The sequence below is a fragment of the Bubalus bubalis genome, chromosome 7, assembly GCF_019923935.1.
Source record: "Bubalus bubalis isolate 160015118507 breed Murrah chromosome 7, NDDB_SH_1, whole genome shotgun sequence".
Taxonomy (NCBI): domain Eukaryota; kingdom Metazoa; phylum Chordata; class Mammalia; order Artiodactyla; family Bovidae; genus Bubalus; species Bubalus bubalis.
The window spans coordinates 88,416,990-88,435,299 of record NC_059163.1 but is presented as its reverse complement, the minus strand read 5'-3'; the positions used below and the strand labels follow the sequence as shown (position 1 = coordinate 88,435,299).

At 43.4% G+C, this 18,310-nt stretch overlaps 1 protein-coding gene across 18 annotated transcripts in view; it reads left to right on the top strand.

Moving 5' to 3' along the window:
• ALPK1 (alpha kinase 1) overlaps window positions 1–18,310 on the top strand; it is a 129,045-nt gene that overhangs the window by 93,700 nt on the left and 17,035 nt on the right. For 16 of the 18 annotated variants that reach the window (XM_025290294.3, XM_006046977.3, XM_006046976.3 and 13 more), the window contains 2 exons: window positions 10,920–11,118; window positions 16,759–16,818. In XM_025290294.3, coding sequence (XP_025146079.1) covers window positions 10,920–11,118; window positions 16,759–16,818 — 259 coding nt within the window. The remainder of the gene's footprint in view (window positions 1–10,919; window positions 11,119–16,758; window positions 16,819–18,310) is intronic. The other 2 variants (XM_025290297.2, XM_025290295.2) reach the window with 1 other exon arrangement.

Genomic DNA, 18,310 nt, shown 5'->3' with positions numbered 1-18,310 from the left:
TGTAAACCAGGAAGAAGGCCCTCACCCAGCAACAGATCTGCTGATTCCTTAATCCTGGACTTCCCAATCCCCAGAACTATGAGAAATAAGCTTCTATTGCTTATAAAATACCCAGTTTATGACATTATTGTTACATCATCCTGAAAGGACTAAGAGATATATGGTTAAGGAAGGACTTTTTAAGATGGAATATACAATGTTTGTATGCTGATGAGAATGATCCAGCAGAGATGAGGAAATGAATGATGCAGAAGTGAAAGGAAGTATTTACAGGCATCATGTCCTAGAGTAAAGCAGACAGGATAGATTTGAGTATAGAGTGGCAACTGGTCTTAAACATGCCAGTAGGAGTAGGGAGGACACATGAGTTATAAGAGGGTTGGCAGATTTGGGAAAGAGAATAAGGAAGCTCTCACCTCACTGACTATTATCTTAGTGAATTCAGCAGCCAGGTCATCAGTTGAGTAGAGGAGGTTAAAGGGGCTGTGGCAGCTTTAGAGGAGAGCAAAGGTGTAAAAGCTGGATTGCCTGGCCATGCTGAGGGCAAGCTTCAGGTTATGGTCATAAATTTAAAGTGTTACAGTTGTGTGTTTTTCTCCAGCCACATTCATTTGCTTGGGTAGAAGCCCAGGTTAGGCAGAGAATTAGGTAGAATTTGAAAATACTAAGTGACAATAAATAACATTCATCTTCTCCTGTGTTCAGAACCTACTGAAAGACAGATGTAAAAGAGCAACCTTTATTATTCTAAAACAGGAGAACGTAGCTTTAGGTTTTTGGGCAAGTAGTTGGAAAATTCTTCACACATCTTGCTGCTGCCAGGCCCCTTCCCTTTTTGTAGAACAGGGAAGAAGATTCGAAGAGAGGAAAGAAGAAGGTCTGAGCCTGCTATGCCACTCCCATCAGAAAACTCACTCCATTCCCATCAGGGAGGAGGGAGTGAAGGGTGAGGAAAGAGGCTAAAGGTCAGGGACAGGTGGTTTCAAAGCTGGAAGCATTGGAATCACCTGGGGATCGTTGATATCACCTGGGCATTGTAAGGCAAAACTGATGCCTGGGCACACGTCCAGAGATTCTGATTTAACAGGCCAAGGGTGCCATCTGGGCATCTAGATTTTTAAAAAGCTTCCTTAGGTGATTCTAACATAAAGTCAACATTTTCCCTTAACAGTAAACATGGTTAGAATTGCCAGACAAATATGGCGGAAGTAGAAAGTGGCAGAGGAGTCAAGAATGCTTATTAAAAGGCTGTTATGTTGATGCACCATGGAATTTAAACAGGCAAGTGAGGACATGAGGAACTGATGGCATAGCCAAACAAATAAAACAGTAGGGTTAGCAGACAGTGTGAATATCCCCAAAGTGTTGCAGAATCACTGAAGTTGGGCTATCCAGGAAGAAAGCTGGGAGAATAGGAGATAAATCAGAAAATCAAATGGCAAATTCTGGCCATGAGAGTGACTAAAGTTGACTGTAGAGCAAGCTCACTGGAGATAAGGAGGCAAGAGAGATGGGTAAATCATGTGTGCTGGGTAGAGCATCAGTATGGATGCTGAAATCACCAAGAATGATGACGGGAGTCATTGTGGCCATAGCAACCTGGAATCCAGAAGACAGGGGCAGGTCCATGGGACTCAGGGGCCATGAGCTTCACCAGGATCCTGGTGGATCTATTTTGATATTGCTTTTCTTTCAACAGACAACCCAGTTCCATTCACAGTAGATGTGTGAGGGGCGGGGTGGGGAGGGGGCGGCGGGGGTGGTAAGAAAGCAGGGATAGATGATCCAAAATATTATCTTCAGGTATTGGGATCAAGAAAAAGGTTATATCAATAACTATTTTCTGAAAGCTTGAATCTGCATGTTCCACTGGTAGAATGAAGGAAAGATTGATGAAATATTAATAAGCCCCGAGCATAAACTGTAGGAAAGTTCAGGTTTTTTCCCCTCCTCCTCCTCTTCATGGTTCAGTGGGTGGACAAACATGGAGCATTTGGGCTTGGTCTTCCCTTGACCTTGAGAAGTCCAGTTGGATCGGTTGCCTCTTACTCTGCTTTATTGTTGACACATAACTATGTAGGCGTCAATCACTTTTCATTTGTTTATTCTGCTAATTCCTCACCTCAGGACATTTCCCCCTCTCCCTTTCCCCTGCCTTTTTCCTATCTCCCAATTTGCCATGCAGCAGTAATTTCCCTTTACACTGCGCCTGCCAATTGCAATGCCAGATGGCTTTGGTCCTGAGTCCCCTCACCCAGCCCCCCTCGAGAACAGCTGCCATTGTCATTGCTGTGAACACATCACAGCTTTGAACCCATAGCTGGGACCCAAACTTGCTGCTCAGCATTGGGAAGGGCTAGCGTTAATGCAAGGCACTATGAAAACAGCACACCCTTTTCCTTGCTGCTGTTCAGCAAAAGCCCTTAGAGCAGGCTCTTTAGCATTTTTTCAATCATCTGTGTATTGAAATCTCATTGTGGAGTTTAATTCCTTTACCACCTGACTCAGCTTCCTCGCCATGAAGTTCCCTTTGTACCACAAACTCAATTAGAACCCCATATTTCCCATCGTGAAAACAGATGTAAAAAAATGTAGGGTATGTGTGTATGCACATTTGTAAGCCTATCTTTAGAAATCCAGCATACACACTGCCTTATCTGTGTCCATATATTTTCATTTAAACAGGTCCACTCAACAAGAAAAACACAATTTAGTGACAATGTGGACAAGCTTTCTCTTAAGTCAGCCTCTGAGCAAAGATAAAGGAATAGAATTCCTTTCTTAAAAAAATCTTGAGTTATGCTATATTGGTTCCATCACTAAAATTCTGTTACTGTGAGAGCATCTTAAAAGATTTTATTTTTGAGCCCTCTGTGATGGCAGGTCAGTCGTGGGCCTAAAAACCCAAACAAAAAGAACCCTGAATCAAATACCATGTAGACCAATATGCATTTCAAAGGCACTGCCACGTAGTCAGTGGGTTAGGGTTTTTGTGTTGTTTTCTTTCTCTTTCTTTTTTGGGGAGTGGGGGAGGGAAAGGGACTCTCTTTCATGTTAATCTAATTGTGCACAACCCAGGCACAGTTTGCCATGTAGGGAAACTTTCTCTTCAGCGTCTTTGCCTACCACACACCCGGGGCTCCTTTCATTCCTCCCCTTCTGAAGTCAGAGTGCTCCCCGGGCAGACACTTGGGGGAGATTCCCAGGATGGTGATGTATTCGCTTTGCTGCTGAGGAATTTACTATCCCCTCACTTGGCAGCAAATGAAAGTGGGTATTAATTTCTCAGAGTGCTGGTAGAAACACGAGAGCGGACTGCAAGCATGATACCCACCCAAATCTGTATGTGACGCACAGCAGGCAGCCGTTTCAAAGGAGGAAGAGGAAAGACAATGACGAGAAAGAAAAGATTCTCCGGAGTTGACTTTCTCTGCATTTTGCGTCGTTAGGTTTTGGAGAGAGATGCGAGAGGTTCGGGCCCTGAGCGGAGTTAAATTATGCAGCTGTGGGGACGCCAGGCCCTCCAGAATAGGATGCTTCGTTTAGATTTTCCACAATGCTATTGAAGTGCTTATTTTCCTCCTGAAGAGACACAAACAGATGCAAACTTCTGTAAACACTTTAGAAATGAATTCAGAGAGTTTGGCCTCTCAGCAGTGCTCAATAGCTGACAGAAAAATGTCTAATTAGTGCAAGTGGAAATAATAGGGCCACTTGGATTCCTTCCATCCTCCTCCAAGTCTACTTTTCCAAGGAACTCAAAGGGCCTTTGTCTGGCAGGTCACCCTCTCTCAGGCTTTTGTGCTCCAAACTATTAAGAGTAGAAGGGGGAAAAATAGATGAGGCAATGTTCTCTGCTCAAATATATGGCGTGTTCACGCGGGATGCAGAATAGGGTGTTTGCAGCATCCTTTACAGGTGCTTGGGAGGGATTCCTCCATTGGCCACAGCCAAAAGCAGCTCGCACGTGCATGCTGAGAAAGCTGCCTTTCAAGCACCAGCTTTCCTTCACCAACTGCCATGGAGCCTGCTCATTTTCCTTTTCTTTCTTTTCTTTTCTCAGTTTCTAGTAACATCATTCCTTAGACAGGGCAAAGAGAAGAAAGAAATTAAATGAGAGGCTCCACCATTTTCTGAGATGTGATAGGAATGACCTGTTACTTCCTTTTTGCTCTGTTGAAAATTCCACTGACATTTATTTTAGGAGTCTATCTTTACTTGTTGCTTTTTTGTCATACAGGGGAATGGGAGCACAGAAACTAAGTTCTCTTCCCTATTTTGTTCCCTCATTTATTAAGCACCCATAATGTGCCAGGCTCTGTGCTGAACATTTGACCCACATTTCTTCTAATTCTCAAACAGCACCAAAAATCGATAATTATCCACATGTCACAGATGAGGATCTGAGCCTCAGAGAGGTTAAGTAACTTGCCATGGCAAATGAACGGAAGACCTTGGACACAATCCAGATGCTTACGGTTTCATCTCAGACATTTTTTATCCCTAGAAGTGGATTTGGATCGTTTGTATATCTCTGATGTCCCTGCTACTGCTACTGCTGCTAAGTCGCTTCAGTCGTGTCCGACTCTGTGCGACCCCATAGACGGCAGCCCACCAGGGTCCCCCGTCCCTGGGATTCTCCAGGCAAGAACACTGGAGTGGGTTGCCATTTCCTTCTCCAACTCCACCTAATTTTTACTGTACCTTCTTGAACTTAAGAAATGCAGTTTTAAGTGTCATTTGGGGTTCAACTTCTATTGATTTCTTTTCCTCTTTAGTATAGGCTTCTTTCATGCCTGCTAATTTTTGACTGAATTCTAGGCATTATAAATTTTACCTTATAATATGGCAGATTCTTTGTGTGCCTGTAAATATTCTTGAACTTTTTCCTGGAACTCAGTCCAGTTAGGAAATAGTTTGATCCATTTCAAGCTTGCTTCTAAACTTTCAGAGTGGGCCAAGAGCCACATTCTCTGAAGTTAATTTTGTCTCACTACTGGAGCATTACACTTCTGAACATCCTACCCCATGCCCTGTGAACAACATGATTTCCTACTCTGGCTGGCAGAAACACAAACTTGGCTTGGGGATTGTTTCCTCTGTTCCAGTCAAGTGGTTCTTTCCCCAGCCTTGGGTGGGGATGAGCTGATCAGTATTCTGCTGAAGATTCAAGGGGACCTTCTGCAGATCTCTGGATTTCTTTCTTTGTGCAGCTCTCCCCTTCTGGTACTTTGCTCTGTGAACTCTGGCTACCTTATCTTCCACAGACTCTTAGAAGCTCCATCCCCTCAACTCGGGAAGACCACCTCACTACTCACAAAGCATCCTTTCAGCTGTGTAAGGAATGCCCAGTTGGAATAATCTCCAGTTAATCACCAAATTATCATTTGGTCTCATGGTACATACCAGCTTTCACTAGAGAGGTTTAAAATACTGAAATTAAAGGTCATCTCCTGGAAAGTTTTCTTTCTCTTATTTTAAAATACATAACAAGAACACTCTTTTCAATTGGGATTTGTTTTTATTTGCCCCTGTTTTTCTTTTTTTTTTTTTAAGAAATATTTTTATCATAATACAGGATACAGCATCCTAAGAACCACTGTTTGAACTCAGTAAGTGATGAGTTCAGCCCTAGCTCCAAAGACCTAGATTCCTATGCCCAGATACCTGTGCAGATTAGGCCCTGCCCAGAATCACCTTGATCAGACACAGGGGGAAAGCAGGAGAAAGACTGACCCTCAAGAGACTTGAGTTCCTCAAGGATCAGCGAAGTTGTCAAGAAACTGAAGCTCTGTGCCCTGTTGGTGGTATTGTAAAGTGGTGTAACCTCCATGGAAAACAGTATGGGGGCTCTTCAGAAAATTAAAAATTTAACTACCACTTAATCCAGCTACCCCAGTTCTTGGTATATATCTGAAAGAATTGAAAGCAGGGCCTCAAAGAGGTATTTGCATACCCATGTTCATAGCAGTACTATTGACAATACTCAAGCAGTGGAAGCAACTCAAATGTCCACTGACAGATGAATGGATAAACAAAAACTGGTATATTTTGTAATATTCTATACAACATTTTAAAGGAAGGAAATTTTGTCACATGCTACAAAACGGATGAACCTTAAAGACTTTATGCTAAGTTAAGTAAGTCAAAATCTGTATGATTCACTAGTCTTTCACTAGACAAAATCTGTATGATTCATTAGGATGACATACCTTAGAAGAGTCAAATTCATAGAAACAGAAAGTAAAACGGAGGTTACCAGGGGCTAGGGAGAAGGGAGAAAGGGTTTATTTAATGTGTATTGAGTTTCATATTTGCAAGATAAAAAAGTTCTGAAGATCTAATTTACAACAATATGAATACACTTAACACTACTGAATGCCATACTTAAAAAAAGCTAAGATGGTAAATTTTATGTTCTGTGCTTTTTACCACAACAGAAAAGGAAAGAAAAAAAAATGATAGAGACTTGAGTTCCTTCCTGCCTGACTCTGACCCTTTTGACTTTGTAACTTTGGAAAGTCGACCTCTCAGTCTCCGTTTGCTTACCTTACTTAGATTTTGTAGTTACTATAAATATAAATGAAATCATGTGTGTGAACGTTTTTCATAAACTATATGGTACTACAAAGATGGAAACCATTATTGTCAAGGAGGAAAGGGAGGAGAATCAGCCCTGGAGAACAGCTGCTGCTGCTAAGTCACTTCAGTCGTGTCTGACTCTGTGTGACCTCATACGCGGCAGCCCACCAGGCTCCCCTGTCCCTGGGATTCTCCAGGCAAGAACACTGGAGTGGGTTGCCATTTCCTTCTCCAATGCATGAAAGTGAAAAGTCAAAGTGAAGTCGCTCAGTCGTGTCCGACTCCTAGCGACCCCATGGACTGCAGCCCACCAGGCTCCATCCATGGGATTTTCCAGGCAATAGTACTGGAGTGGGGTGCCATTGCCTTCCCTGGAGAACAGACCTGTCTCTAAACATTGCATCCCACATAGGTACTCTTATCCAGAAAACTGAAGTGAGACCCCTATGAGAATGAAGAGCAGAACTAAACGTCAGGCATGCACCTCAAAGAGCAGGGGCTCATTGTGGCTTGCTGAGTACCCTCCACAGGGTCATGAACAGGGTGACAGGAATAGAGTCGCTGTTTCAAAGAACAGTTTAAGAGAGCCTGGCAGTGGCGGACCCTGCACGTTCTGCAGATAGCAGCTGAGGTCGCAAACCAAAGGGCCGTGTTGTGCACCTACCGTACAGAGGACTCTTGATCAGAGACTCAATGTTAAACAGAGCTGGGCATACATAAAGTCAGCAATTTCCTTTTCTATCTTTAAATTTACGTTTTACAAATGTCAGATGACTGGCTTGTTCTTATTTTAAAATTTTTGTTTTCAGATTAATGGTTTACTTGACAATCCTCAATAGAAGTTTTGAGCATTTCAGTTTTAGTTAGGCATTTTGGGTTGAGTTAAACAGAGGCTCACACAAGGAAATTCTTAGAATAGGGTGTACATCATTATGAACATACACATGGGATGGTAAAGGAAGCCTGTAACTCTAATAACAGCATTGGTGAAAATGTGGATCTGGATTCACAGTCACATTCTTGGAGCTTCACGTGGGTGTTTTACATAAATGTAACTTAGCTAAACTCTACTCTCTGCTTCTTCCTATCCTGCAGCAACCGGAAAATTCTGTGTTTCTTAGTTTAGATTGATAAATTCATTCTTCAATCCAGACCACAGAGTCATGGGCTAGGTATGAGGTAGGTACTCTTAGGTTAGCCTTCAGCTGGTAGTTAGATGGGGAGAGGGGATCAAGGTTAACAAAAAACGTTGCTGCTTCAAAGGCAGGAGCTGTGGGCAGAGCAGTTTCCTTTAGAAAGGGCTATGGTGTGTTAGGTGGACTTCCCAAATGGCACTCGTGATAAACAACCCACCTGCCTATGCAGGAGACCTAAAGAGATGCAGGTTCGATCCCTGGGTGGGAAAGATCCCCTGGATGAGGGCACTCTACTATTCTTGCCTAGAGAATCCCTTGGACACAAAGAGTCACAAAGGTTTCGGACACGACTGAAGCAACTTAGCACGCAGCACACATGGTGCGTTAGGTAATGATTAACATTGGGGTCTTTACGCAGATCCAATAAATAACACCTCTCTTACCCTCCTAGAGCAAACTAAGAAATAAAACAAAAGAGTTAGGGAGACAAGAGATTAAATATTACCTTTAATTCTGACAAAGGCTAACTTGGAAGATACAGCTAGGTTTTAGGGCAAGGGGTTCTGCTAGATGAACCCCAGAATTATGTTGACTTCCTATTCAGTCACAGAAATTACTGAGCCAAGCAGAACACCCCATAAGGGGTGGTTTTCTAGATAAGGCATGACATAGAAGAGCAGATAAGAATCCCTGTTTCTTTTAGACAAGCTGATCCCAAAAGAAAAAATTGAGGAGCTAAGTAATGCATGCCCAGTTTCTTCCCAAGTCTACCAATCAAAATCGTCCACCTCTCCTGGGGCAGAATAAGTAGAAAGAGGCCAGGAGTGCTACAGTAACTGAGCTCCCTGCACGTGGAAGGAAACATCAAAAGGAGAGAAGAGATATTCCCCCCAACAATTGGTATTACTATTAATATCACAATTTCAATAGTGATCAACTAAGAACAAAAGGACAAATACAAGAGCACATTATCACTTTTTAAACTTAAAAAACACAGTAATAGGTTAAAAGCCTTAACAAGAATGCATTAGTTTGAAAAGAGAAGGATTATTGCGATGGTTCTTGGTAGCAAGGTATAAATGAAAAGAAATATTGAGTTGGCCAAAACATTCATTTGGGTTTTTCATAAGATGTTCTGGAGAAATCCAAATGAACTTTTTTGGTCAACCCAGTAGGATTTTAGGAGTCAGAATGGGAGGAATAATTCAATTGGATGATTAAAATACTGATTTTGACAATTAAGTAAATAGAATCTGCCTCTTAGGATTTTTGGTGATGATTAAATTAATACATATAAAGCTCTTAGCACTGTGCCTGGTACCTAGTTTTGCCCAATAAATGTTAGTACTTATATGATGAAGAAAGCAGTGTTTGTATAAAAAGATTGTGGTAGGAAAATGGGCAATGCTTATAATGCTTTCTAGGCTTCATATGCAAAGAAGACAATGGCACCCCACTCCAGTACTCTTGCCTGGAAAATCCCATGGACAGAGGGGCCTGGTGGGCTGCAGTCCATGGGGTCGCTAGGAGTCGGACACGACTGAGCGACTTCACTTTGACTTTTCACTTTCATGCATTGGAGAAGGACATGGCAACCCACTCCAGTGTTCTTGCCTGGAGAATCCCAGGGACGGGGGAGCCTGGTGGGCTGCCGTCTATGGGGTCGCACAGAGTTGGACACAACTGAAGCGACTTAGCAGCAGCAGCAGCAGCAGCAGGCTTCATATGTGAACTGAGAAGCCCAGAAAACATTCTACTTGGTTTAGCAAATGGGTGGTAAATTCATTTATGTTATCAGCTGTATGACTTTTTTTTTTTTTTTAAATTTTATTTTATTTTTAAACTTTACATAACTGTATTAGATTTGCCAAATATCAAAATGAATCCGCCACAGGTATACATGTGTTCCCCATCCTGAACCCTCCTCCCTCCTCCCTCCCCATTCCATCCCTCTGGGTCGTCCCAGTGCACTAATGTCTTTAGTGTAATAATGTCTTTAGTATAATACCTTAGGCTTCCGTGATAGCTCAGTTGGTAAGGAATCTGGCTGAAGGTCCGCTGGAGAAGGGATAGGCTACCCATTCCAGTATTCTTGGGCTTCCCCTGTGGCTCAGCTGGTAAAGAATCTGCCTGCAGTGAGGGAGACCTGGGTCGGATCCCTGGGTTGGGAAGATCCCCTGGAGAAGGGAAAGGCTACCCACTCCAGTATTCTGGCCTGGAGAATTCCATGGACTGTATGGTCCATGGGGTTGTAAAGAGTTGGACACAACTGAGCAACTTTCACTCACAGTATAATACCTTAAAAGCCCTAAATATGGTGTTTTTCCATAAAAGTTTGCCTAATTTATATCTCTATTTCTCACTCTTTGTTATACTTTCATGTCTGCTTCTTTTCTTATTTTATTCATTAACTAAACATGATCATATAAATATAAAATATTACCTAGAATTCTGTATTTCTTATTAATTAAAATGTAGGCAATAAATGAAGCAGGGTATTATGAATTGATGTGGAAAGCTATGCTAGATGTTATGGTGACTGAAAAAACCAAGTAACACAACAGTATGTCTAGTGTAATTTCATTTAGGAAGGAAAGGAAGGAAAAGAAAGGGAGAGAAGAAAGAGAGAGAAAAGGAGAAAGGGAGGAGGAAAGGCACTGCAAGGAATCAATTAATGTCTAAATATACATAAAAGGGTAGAGGAAGTTCTGGAAAGATCTCTGTGAAACCATTATCAGGAAGAACAAGAATGCAATTGGCGGGAGGCAGGGAGAAAATAAGGTAGGGAATCAGGAAACAAAGGGGCACATTTAATTTGACTGGGTATTGTTTGGACTTTTAATAATGGGATATATGCATTTTATCACCTGTATAATTTTAGAAATGTAATAGGGAAAATGGAATAAAAAATATTTAATCCCACAAATGAATTGGGATGACGACGACGATGATGACTGTCTTTTGGTTCAGTCTCCTCCTAGACGGGGGAACCTGGTGGGCTGCCATCTCTGGGGTCGCACAGAGTCGGACACGACTGAAGCGATTTAGCAGCAGCAGCAGCCTCCTAGCTCTCCTAGCTCTAGGTTTTGTTGTTCTTTTGATCACAATACCTAGAAGACTAGCCTAGTCCCAAGGCTGCTCTCTTTTCTGCCGGGTGCTCTTTCGGTCCTGTTTATTGGTGTCTGTTGGATGTTCCCCTAGGCGTCTCTGAAAGCCTCCATCCTCGCCCGGGACTGCGCCACGGCCGCCGCCATCGTGTTCCTGAGCGACCGTCTCCTGTACGGGCTCGACGTCTCGGGCCAGCTGCTGCAGGTCGCCAAAGCGCTGCACAGGCTGCAGCCCGCGACGCCCATCGCCCCGCAGGTGGTCATCCGCCAGGCCCGAATCTCGATGCATGCAGGTAGGCTTCCTCCAGCGGGCCCCTCCTTGTCCCGGAGGCGTCCCGTCCGGGCTTGTCTGCCCTCGGGGCTCCTTGACTCCCACGGGGCCGACGGGAACCGCGGCCCGCGGGCCTCCCTTTGCAGCCTCCCGCGCTCCCGCCGGCCGGCCTGCCGCGGCGCCTTTCCACCCGCCTCTTGCCAGCACAAAGGCCCTGGCATAAAGGGTTTCAGAGCCAAAAGCAATAGAGAAAATTGTGAAAGGGGGTGGAAAATACTAATTGGAGCTTTTGTCGTCTAACAAATCTGTCCCGCTGCTTTCAAACAGGGGTATCTGAATTGCTGTACTTCTGACCAAGAGCCTTTAAAAAGCAGATTAGAATTCTACTATTTTCTCTTAGCTCTGCTGTCTCCTTTCTGTAGGGCCACTTGACTATGCTAACAATAGAGCTGACAAACCCACTGAAGTAATTTGAGATTTTTTTTCCATCACTAGGAGCACCGGTACAGTACCTGATTAGGCCTTAAAGTATCTTTTTTTTTTTTCCTTCTGTCACTTTGAATGAAATGAAAAATGAGGCTGACATTCTAACTGAGGAGGAGCGCTGGTGGGGGCAGGGGCCTGCTCTGTGTTACAGCAAAGTTCACTTCCATAGAATTCTTGAATTATTTAAATTACTGATAACCATAAGGTTTAGAAACGTGTAGCCTGCTGTACTCATTTCCAAGAGTGAAAGAGTAAAGGACAAAAGTAGAATGCCAGTGGCCTCTCCCAGAAACAGAACTGGCTCATTTTAAAAACTGGGTTTAGCTATTGCTATTGTTTTAATAACTCTGTACTTGAAGAGGTTAAAAATATCTTTTAACTACTTCATTTCCTTTGAAAAGGAACTGTACTGACTATACTGAATGAGACAGTTGCTGAATACAGAGAGGGGCAGAGATAAAAGGACAGAGAAATGGGTTTGTGGAGGCTAACTTTTCAAAAAGCCCAAGCTCATTCACTCTCAAGTTCTTGCAGCTGTGTGTAAATTGTACTCGGGTCTTTTTATATAGCAGAGAAGGCAATGGCACCCCACTCCAGTGCTCTTGCCTGGAAAATCCCATGGATGGAGGACCCTGATGGGCTGCAGTCCATGGGGTCGCTAAGAGTCGGACATGACTGAGCGACTTCACTTTGACTTTTCACTTTCATGCATTGGAGAAGGAAATGGCAACCCACTCCAGTGTTCTTGCCTGGAGAATCCCAGGGACAGGGGAGCCTGGTGGGCTTCCGTCTATGGGGTCACACAGAGTCGGATACGACTGAAGTGACTTAGCAGCAGCTTATTATATAGTTTTCTAAAGTAACTACATCAACAGAGTTGAACTTGGGAAAAAAAAGTCTTACTTCAAATGTCCATAATTGGGGACATTTTTATAATGTTTGGGGTTTATCATCTCTAAGGTATGAGAGAAACCTAACCACTAATGTTCCTCCTGACAGCATCAGATGGAATGATGTGTCAGCAGAATGTTCTCTGGTGAGGGGGCGGTGGCACTGAAAAATGAGGGCTGGGTGTGGGCAGGCGGTGTCCTAATGTTTGTTCTCACTAAATAGAAGTTGGAACAGAGGGCATGTTGTATAATACATGGATTTGCTGTAGTGTGACATGTTAATCAAGGTCAAGTTGGTAGGCCGGCGTGTTGATAGCTTTGCTTTACACAAGCAAATAATCTTTTCACTTATTTGGTTGGTTGGTTGGTTGGTTGTCTCTCACATCTCTAACCAAGGTAGTATAGAGTTTTTCTCCTGATGATGGGTTAAGCCTTGCTACCATCATGAACAGTACACTTCTCTGCCCACATATCATATGTCTAAGGTAGAAGTCCTAGATCTTATTCTCCAACAGTTGGAGTTGTCATTTCCTCAAAGATACTACCAGAAGTGCCGCAAGAAGACAAACTCAGCCTCAAGATTAGGTGCTTATTTGTGAACATCTGCCCACAAACATCTCTTGAGCCTCTACCTACGCTGGGTTTCCCAGAGAGAAAGGGGGGCTTAGAGCAGGGGTGGTGTCCTGGAAAGCAGAGAAGGTACAGGGGAAGGGCATCTCAATCCCCAGCATTTGGGAAACCCTGATGGAGCAGAAGTGTGTGTGATACTATAAGGGTAAGGAAAAGGAACGAAAATAATACGAGGGGACAGCACAGTCTTCCTGTTTTGCCCTTTGACCTAGCCTTCCTGGTATCCACTCAAAATGCATTCCAAAGGTCTGAGTATTCAACATCATGAGATTTCAGAGGCAAGAGAGGATGCCCTGGCCTGCTCAGTTTACTCTTGCCTGAAATTAGACAAAACCTTTCAAGCCACAATTAGAGATAAAGATTCAGACTTATAGTTCCATCAACATGGAGAATGTGGAATCTTCTCCCATTACCTAAATATAGTAAATTCAATGTTTTTAAATGCACGAAAGATAGATGTTCAAAGTCAGAATAGTAGATTACTGCTCCTGACACTATAGCCAAAGGGATTTACACTTGGATACACTCTAAGGGAAGGGATTGCCGCTTTAATTCCTGAGCAGGGACAGGGCGTTGAGCTTCGTGGGCTGAAATATTTGCATAAAGCTGGAATTCTTAAAAGTTTGCACAGCTATGAAATGGGATTGAACAGCTCTATCAACCCAACCAGAGAAGTGGGGGAGGGAAGCCTGCTCTCTGCCCAAGCTCTGAGATGGAAGCCAAATATATATATATATATATATATAGTTGTTGTTGTTGTTCAGTCACCCAGTCGTTCCTGACTCTGCGACCCCATGGACTGTAGCACTCCAGGCCTCCCTGTCCCTCACCATCTCCCGGAGCTTGCCCAACTTCATGTTTGTTGCCTTGGTGATGCCATCCAGCCATCTCATCCTCTGATGCCCTCTTCTCCTTCTGCCCTCAATCTTTCCCAGCATCAGAGACTTTTCCAATGAGTTGTCTGTTTGTAACAGATGATCAAAATACTGGAACTTCAGCTTTAGCATCAGTCCTTCCAGTGAATATTTAAGATTGATCTCCCTTAAGATTGACTAGTTTGATCTCCTTGCTGTCCAAGGGACTTTCAGGAGTCTTTTCCAGCACTGTCGTTCAAGGGCATCAATTCTTTGGTGCTCTGCCTTCTTTATGTCCAGTTCTCACAACCGTACCCAAGAAGACCACAGCCTTGACTATATGGACCTTTGTCAGCAGAGTGATGTCTTTGCTTTTCGACACACTGGCTAGGTTTGTCATTGCTTTCCTGCCAAGAAGCAGTTGTCTTCTGATTTCATGGCTGCAGTCCCTGTCCACAGTAAGTTTGGAGCCCGAGAAGAGGAAATCTGTCACTACTTCTGCCTTTTCCCCTTCTAATTGCCATGGAGTATGGCAGAAAGTGAAGAGGAACTCAAAAGCTTCTTGATGAAAGTGAAAGTGGAGAGTGAAAATTTTGACTTAAAGCTCAACATTCAGAAAACGAAGATCATGGCATCTTCATGAGAAGATCCCATCACTTCATGGGAAATAGATGGGGAAACAGTGTCAGACTTTATTTTTTGGGCTCCAAAATCACTGCAGATGGTGACTGCAGCCATGAAATTAAAAGATGTTTATTCCTTGGAAGGAAAGTTATGACCAACCTAGATAGCATATTCAAAAGCAGAGACATTACTTTGCCAACAAAGGTCTGTCTAGTTAAGGCTATGGTTTTTCCTGTGGTCATGTATGGATGTGAGAGTTGGACTGTGAAGAAGGCTGAGCGCCGAAGAATTGATGCTTTTGCACTGTGGTGTTGGAGAAGACTCTTGAGAGTCCCTTGGACTGCAAGGAGATCCAACCAGTCCATTCTGAAGGAGATCAGCCCTGGGATTTCTTTGGAGGGAATGATGCTGAAGCTGAAACTCCAGTACTTTGGCCACCTCATGCGAAGATGCTGGGAGGGATTGGGGGCAAGAGGAGAAGGGGACGACAGAGGATGAGATGGCTGGATGGCATCACCGACTCGATGGACGTGAGTCTCAGTGAACTCCGGGAGTTGGTGATGGACAGGGAAGCCTGGCGTGCTTAGATTCAAAGAGGGGTCGCAAAGAGTTGGACACGACTGAGCGACTGAACTAAACTGAATGTATGTATATATCCATCCAAAAAGAAATAGCAGCAAATCTGTGCCAGGTGTCTATGTGGAGTCTGAATTTACCCACAATTACCCCAGCAAGTAATTAAGAGAAAACTAATTCAGTACTGAAATTTCTGGGGCCTCTCAGATCAAGTACAAACCTATGCTCCAGAGAAACATCCACACTCCAGAGGTGTCTCTTAATGTCCCGACCAGAAAGATACACAGTGTCACTTCTGCCACGTCCTTTGTCCACAGTAGGTCACAGGGCCAGTTCAGGCTCAGGGGAAGGAAAATAAATTCTAGATTCCACTTATTGTTGGAGGAGTGGCAGGGTCACATTGCAAAAGAACATGTGGGTCGGAAGAGATTGTTGTGACTGCCTTTGGAACACACTCTGCCACAATCAGGTATATGACTGTGTGTGCACTTTGAAATAGGGTGGTCAGGGAAGTGACATCTGAGCAAAGACCTGAAGGAGAAGGTAGCAAGCCTTGTAGATATCTGAGATACAAGCATTCCAAACTAAAATAATTGTAAATACAAAGACCCTGACGTGGGAACAAGCCTGACAGGTTCAAGGAATAGTCGGGAAGCACTGTCACCAAAGTAAGAGTGAGGATGAGGGAAAGAATGGTAGAGATGAGGTCAAAGAAGTCCCAGGGGCCAGACCATGTAGGGCTTCGAGGGACCTGGAAGCGGAAATGGACAAAAGGATAAATGATTGAGATTCCTACTTACATTCATAGGTTAGGCCTATGAATTAGATTGGGCTTATGAATTCATAGGTTAGGCCCCTCCTACGTGGTGTTGATAAAGTCAGTGAAAAGTTTACAAAGAACTTCTTCTCTACCAACCCCCTAAAAAATTCCTTCCTGATAATTCTATTGTGGTCTAGTCACTAAGCTGTGTCCAACTCTTTGCGACTCCATGGACTGTATCACACCAGGCTCCTCTGTCCATGGGGTTTCCCAGGCAAGAATACTGGAGTGGGTTTTTTGTCTCCTTCTCCAGGGAATCTTCCTGACCCAGTGATTGAACCTGGGTCTCCTACATTGCAGGCCGTCTCCCGCATTGCAGGCGGATTCTTTACCAATTGAGCCACCAGAGAAGCCCTAATAATTCTGTAAATAGTCTTATTCACTTCGCAGGCAACTCAACTCTACTTTTGGAGTAGAGTTCTGGCATAGTTTGCACAAAAAGGAGATGCAGCCTCTGAGAAAGGTTTGCCTGTACTTCTCAAGCCTTGCTCTGTATGAACGGATTATTTATTCATATAAATGAATACGTGTGTACACATATACACATGTGTATATACATGGGAATCTAATTGCAGTTTCAGTTACTACCTAACTTCCCATCTTACCAATTCCTGAAAACTGCATCTTCTTTTTTACTTTTGTGTGTGATGTAGTTACTGATTTTAAATTTTAAAATATGATGTTTCCCTGTTATAATGTGTTAACCTTAGAGCATGAACAGCAGTAGTATTTAAAGCACGTGTTCAGAACTAATTATGTGGTATTTGGTTGCTTCTTTTCAGGGAAACTTTTAAAAGCAGAGTATATCCTGAGCAGTCTAATAAGCAACAATGGAGCAACGGGTAGGTGCTGTCATACCATCACCATAACCTTCACGCACCGTCCCTACCAGAATTCCAGTTCAGAAACAACTCAATGACCTCGTCGTTACTGTGCACTGAATATTCCCGAAACCCCTGGAACTGGCTCTGCCCCAATGAAAGAAGTGGCTTTGGTCGAGCCAATATATACAATATACTTCTCTATGTTTCCATTTTCTCTTATTAAAAAGGAAAACAAAACAACCAAGTCTTCTAATATTGCCCTGCTTTATTGCGGAGGGTGTTACCTAATCAGCATTAGTTGTGGAAGTAGGTAACTCCCTGGGCTTCAGAAAAGGCTCAGCTGAAGCTTTGTAAAGAATTGTGAATGGAAATTGAGCCTGTAAGTCCAGGAGAATACACATACAGCTTTATGTATTTCAGTGATCTGAAAAATAAACTGTATTTGGCTATAGAGAAAATGTAATAAAAACTTATTTTGAAATGGATTTCTTAGACTATTTTAACATACATGAAAGGAAGGAAGTCCTAATAGTTGAGTAACAAGTAATTTAAGCCTCAGATATCTTGTCTGAATTTCTAGGTGTTCAACAAGTTTCCCAACAAGTTGAACACAATTCCCAGTCAACTTTTTTTATTCCTATTTTTTGGCTGTGCCATGCATGGCATGTGGGATCTTAGTTCCTGGAGCAGGGATTGAACTCATGCCCCCTGCGGTAGAAGTGCGGTGCCTTAACCACTGAAGCTAGGGAAGTGCCCTAGTTGACTTTTAAGCTCAATATACTTGGATATAAGGTCCCAAACTCCTTGAAACTTGTAGACATTTCCAGTGGGAAGCCAATTGGAAATAAAAATATTGACCATATACCTCTTTTTTGTGGCCACCATCACTGACCTACAATATGCATTATTTCCCATCTTCTGACTCCCCAACACACACACATATAGATTAAAAGCCAGGGAGAAAGTAAGGGGGTCAATGTGGTAGAGAATAGTGAGCGATTATGATAAAAAGCCTGACTATTTTTGATGTTTGGCCACTGGCAGTTATCAGGCCCCAGCTTCTTGCCCTTGTGCCCCACATCTGGACAGGCTGAGTTTTTTTAAAGCTCATTTATCAGTAAACCTTGGCCTAGCTTGTGGGAACCTTTACCCCAGCCCCACACCCTAATCAAAATAAAAAGAGAAGCCACCCACCACTCCCTTCACTTAAGTCAAACAGACCAGCTTAGGTGCCTTCGCTGGCCTCCTCAGAAAGGCTCATTATGTGAGCACTAAATCTTTTCATATCCTTTCGGTGCATGTGTGGGATCATCAGTTTCAACATCCAAACCAATTTTGGGTGAATGGGATGGATCCCGCCCTCCTCTCAGGAACCAGAAGACAGTGGGGGTGACACTGTAGGTAACTAACCTGGGAAGCCTTGGAGGCAAGACCACTGAGGATGAGCCCTGGAGTAGGAGGTGCAGGGAGCAGAATCCCAGGTAGTGGGAATGACAAGTGCAGATACCAT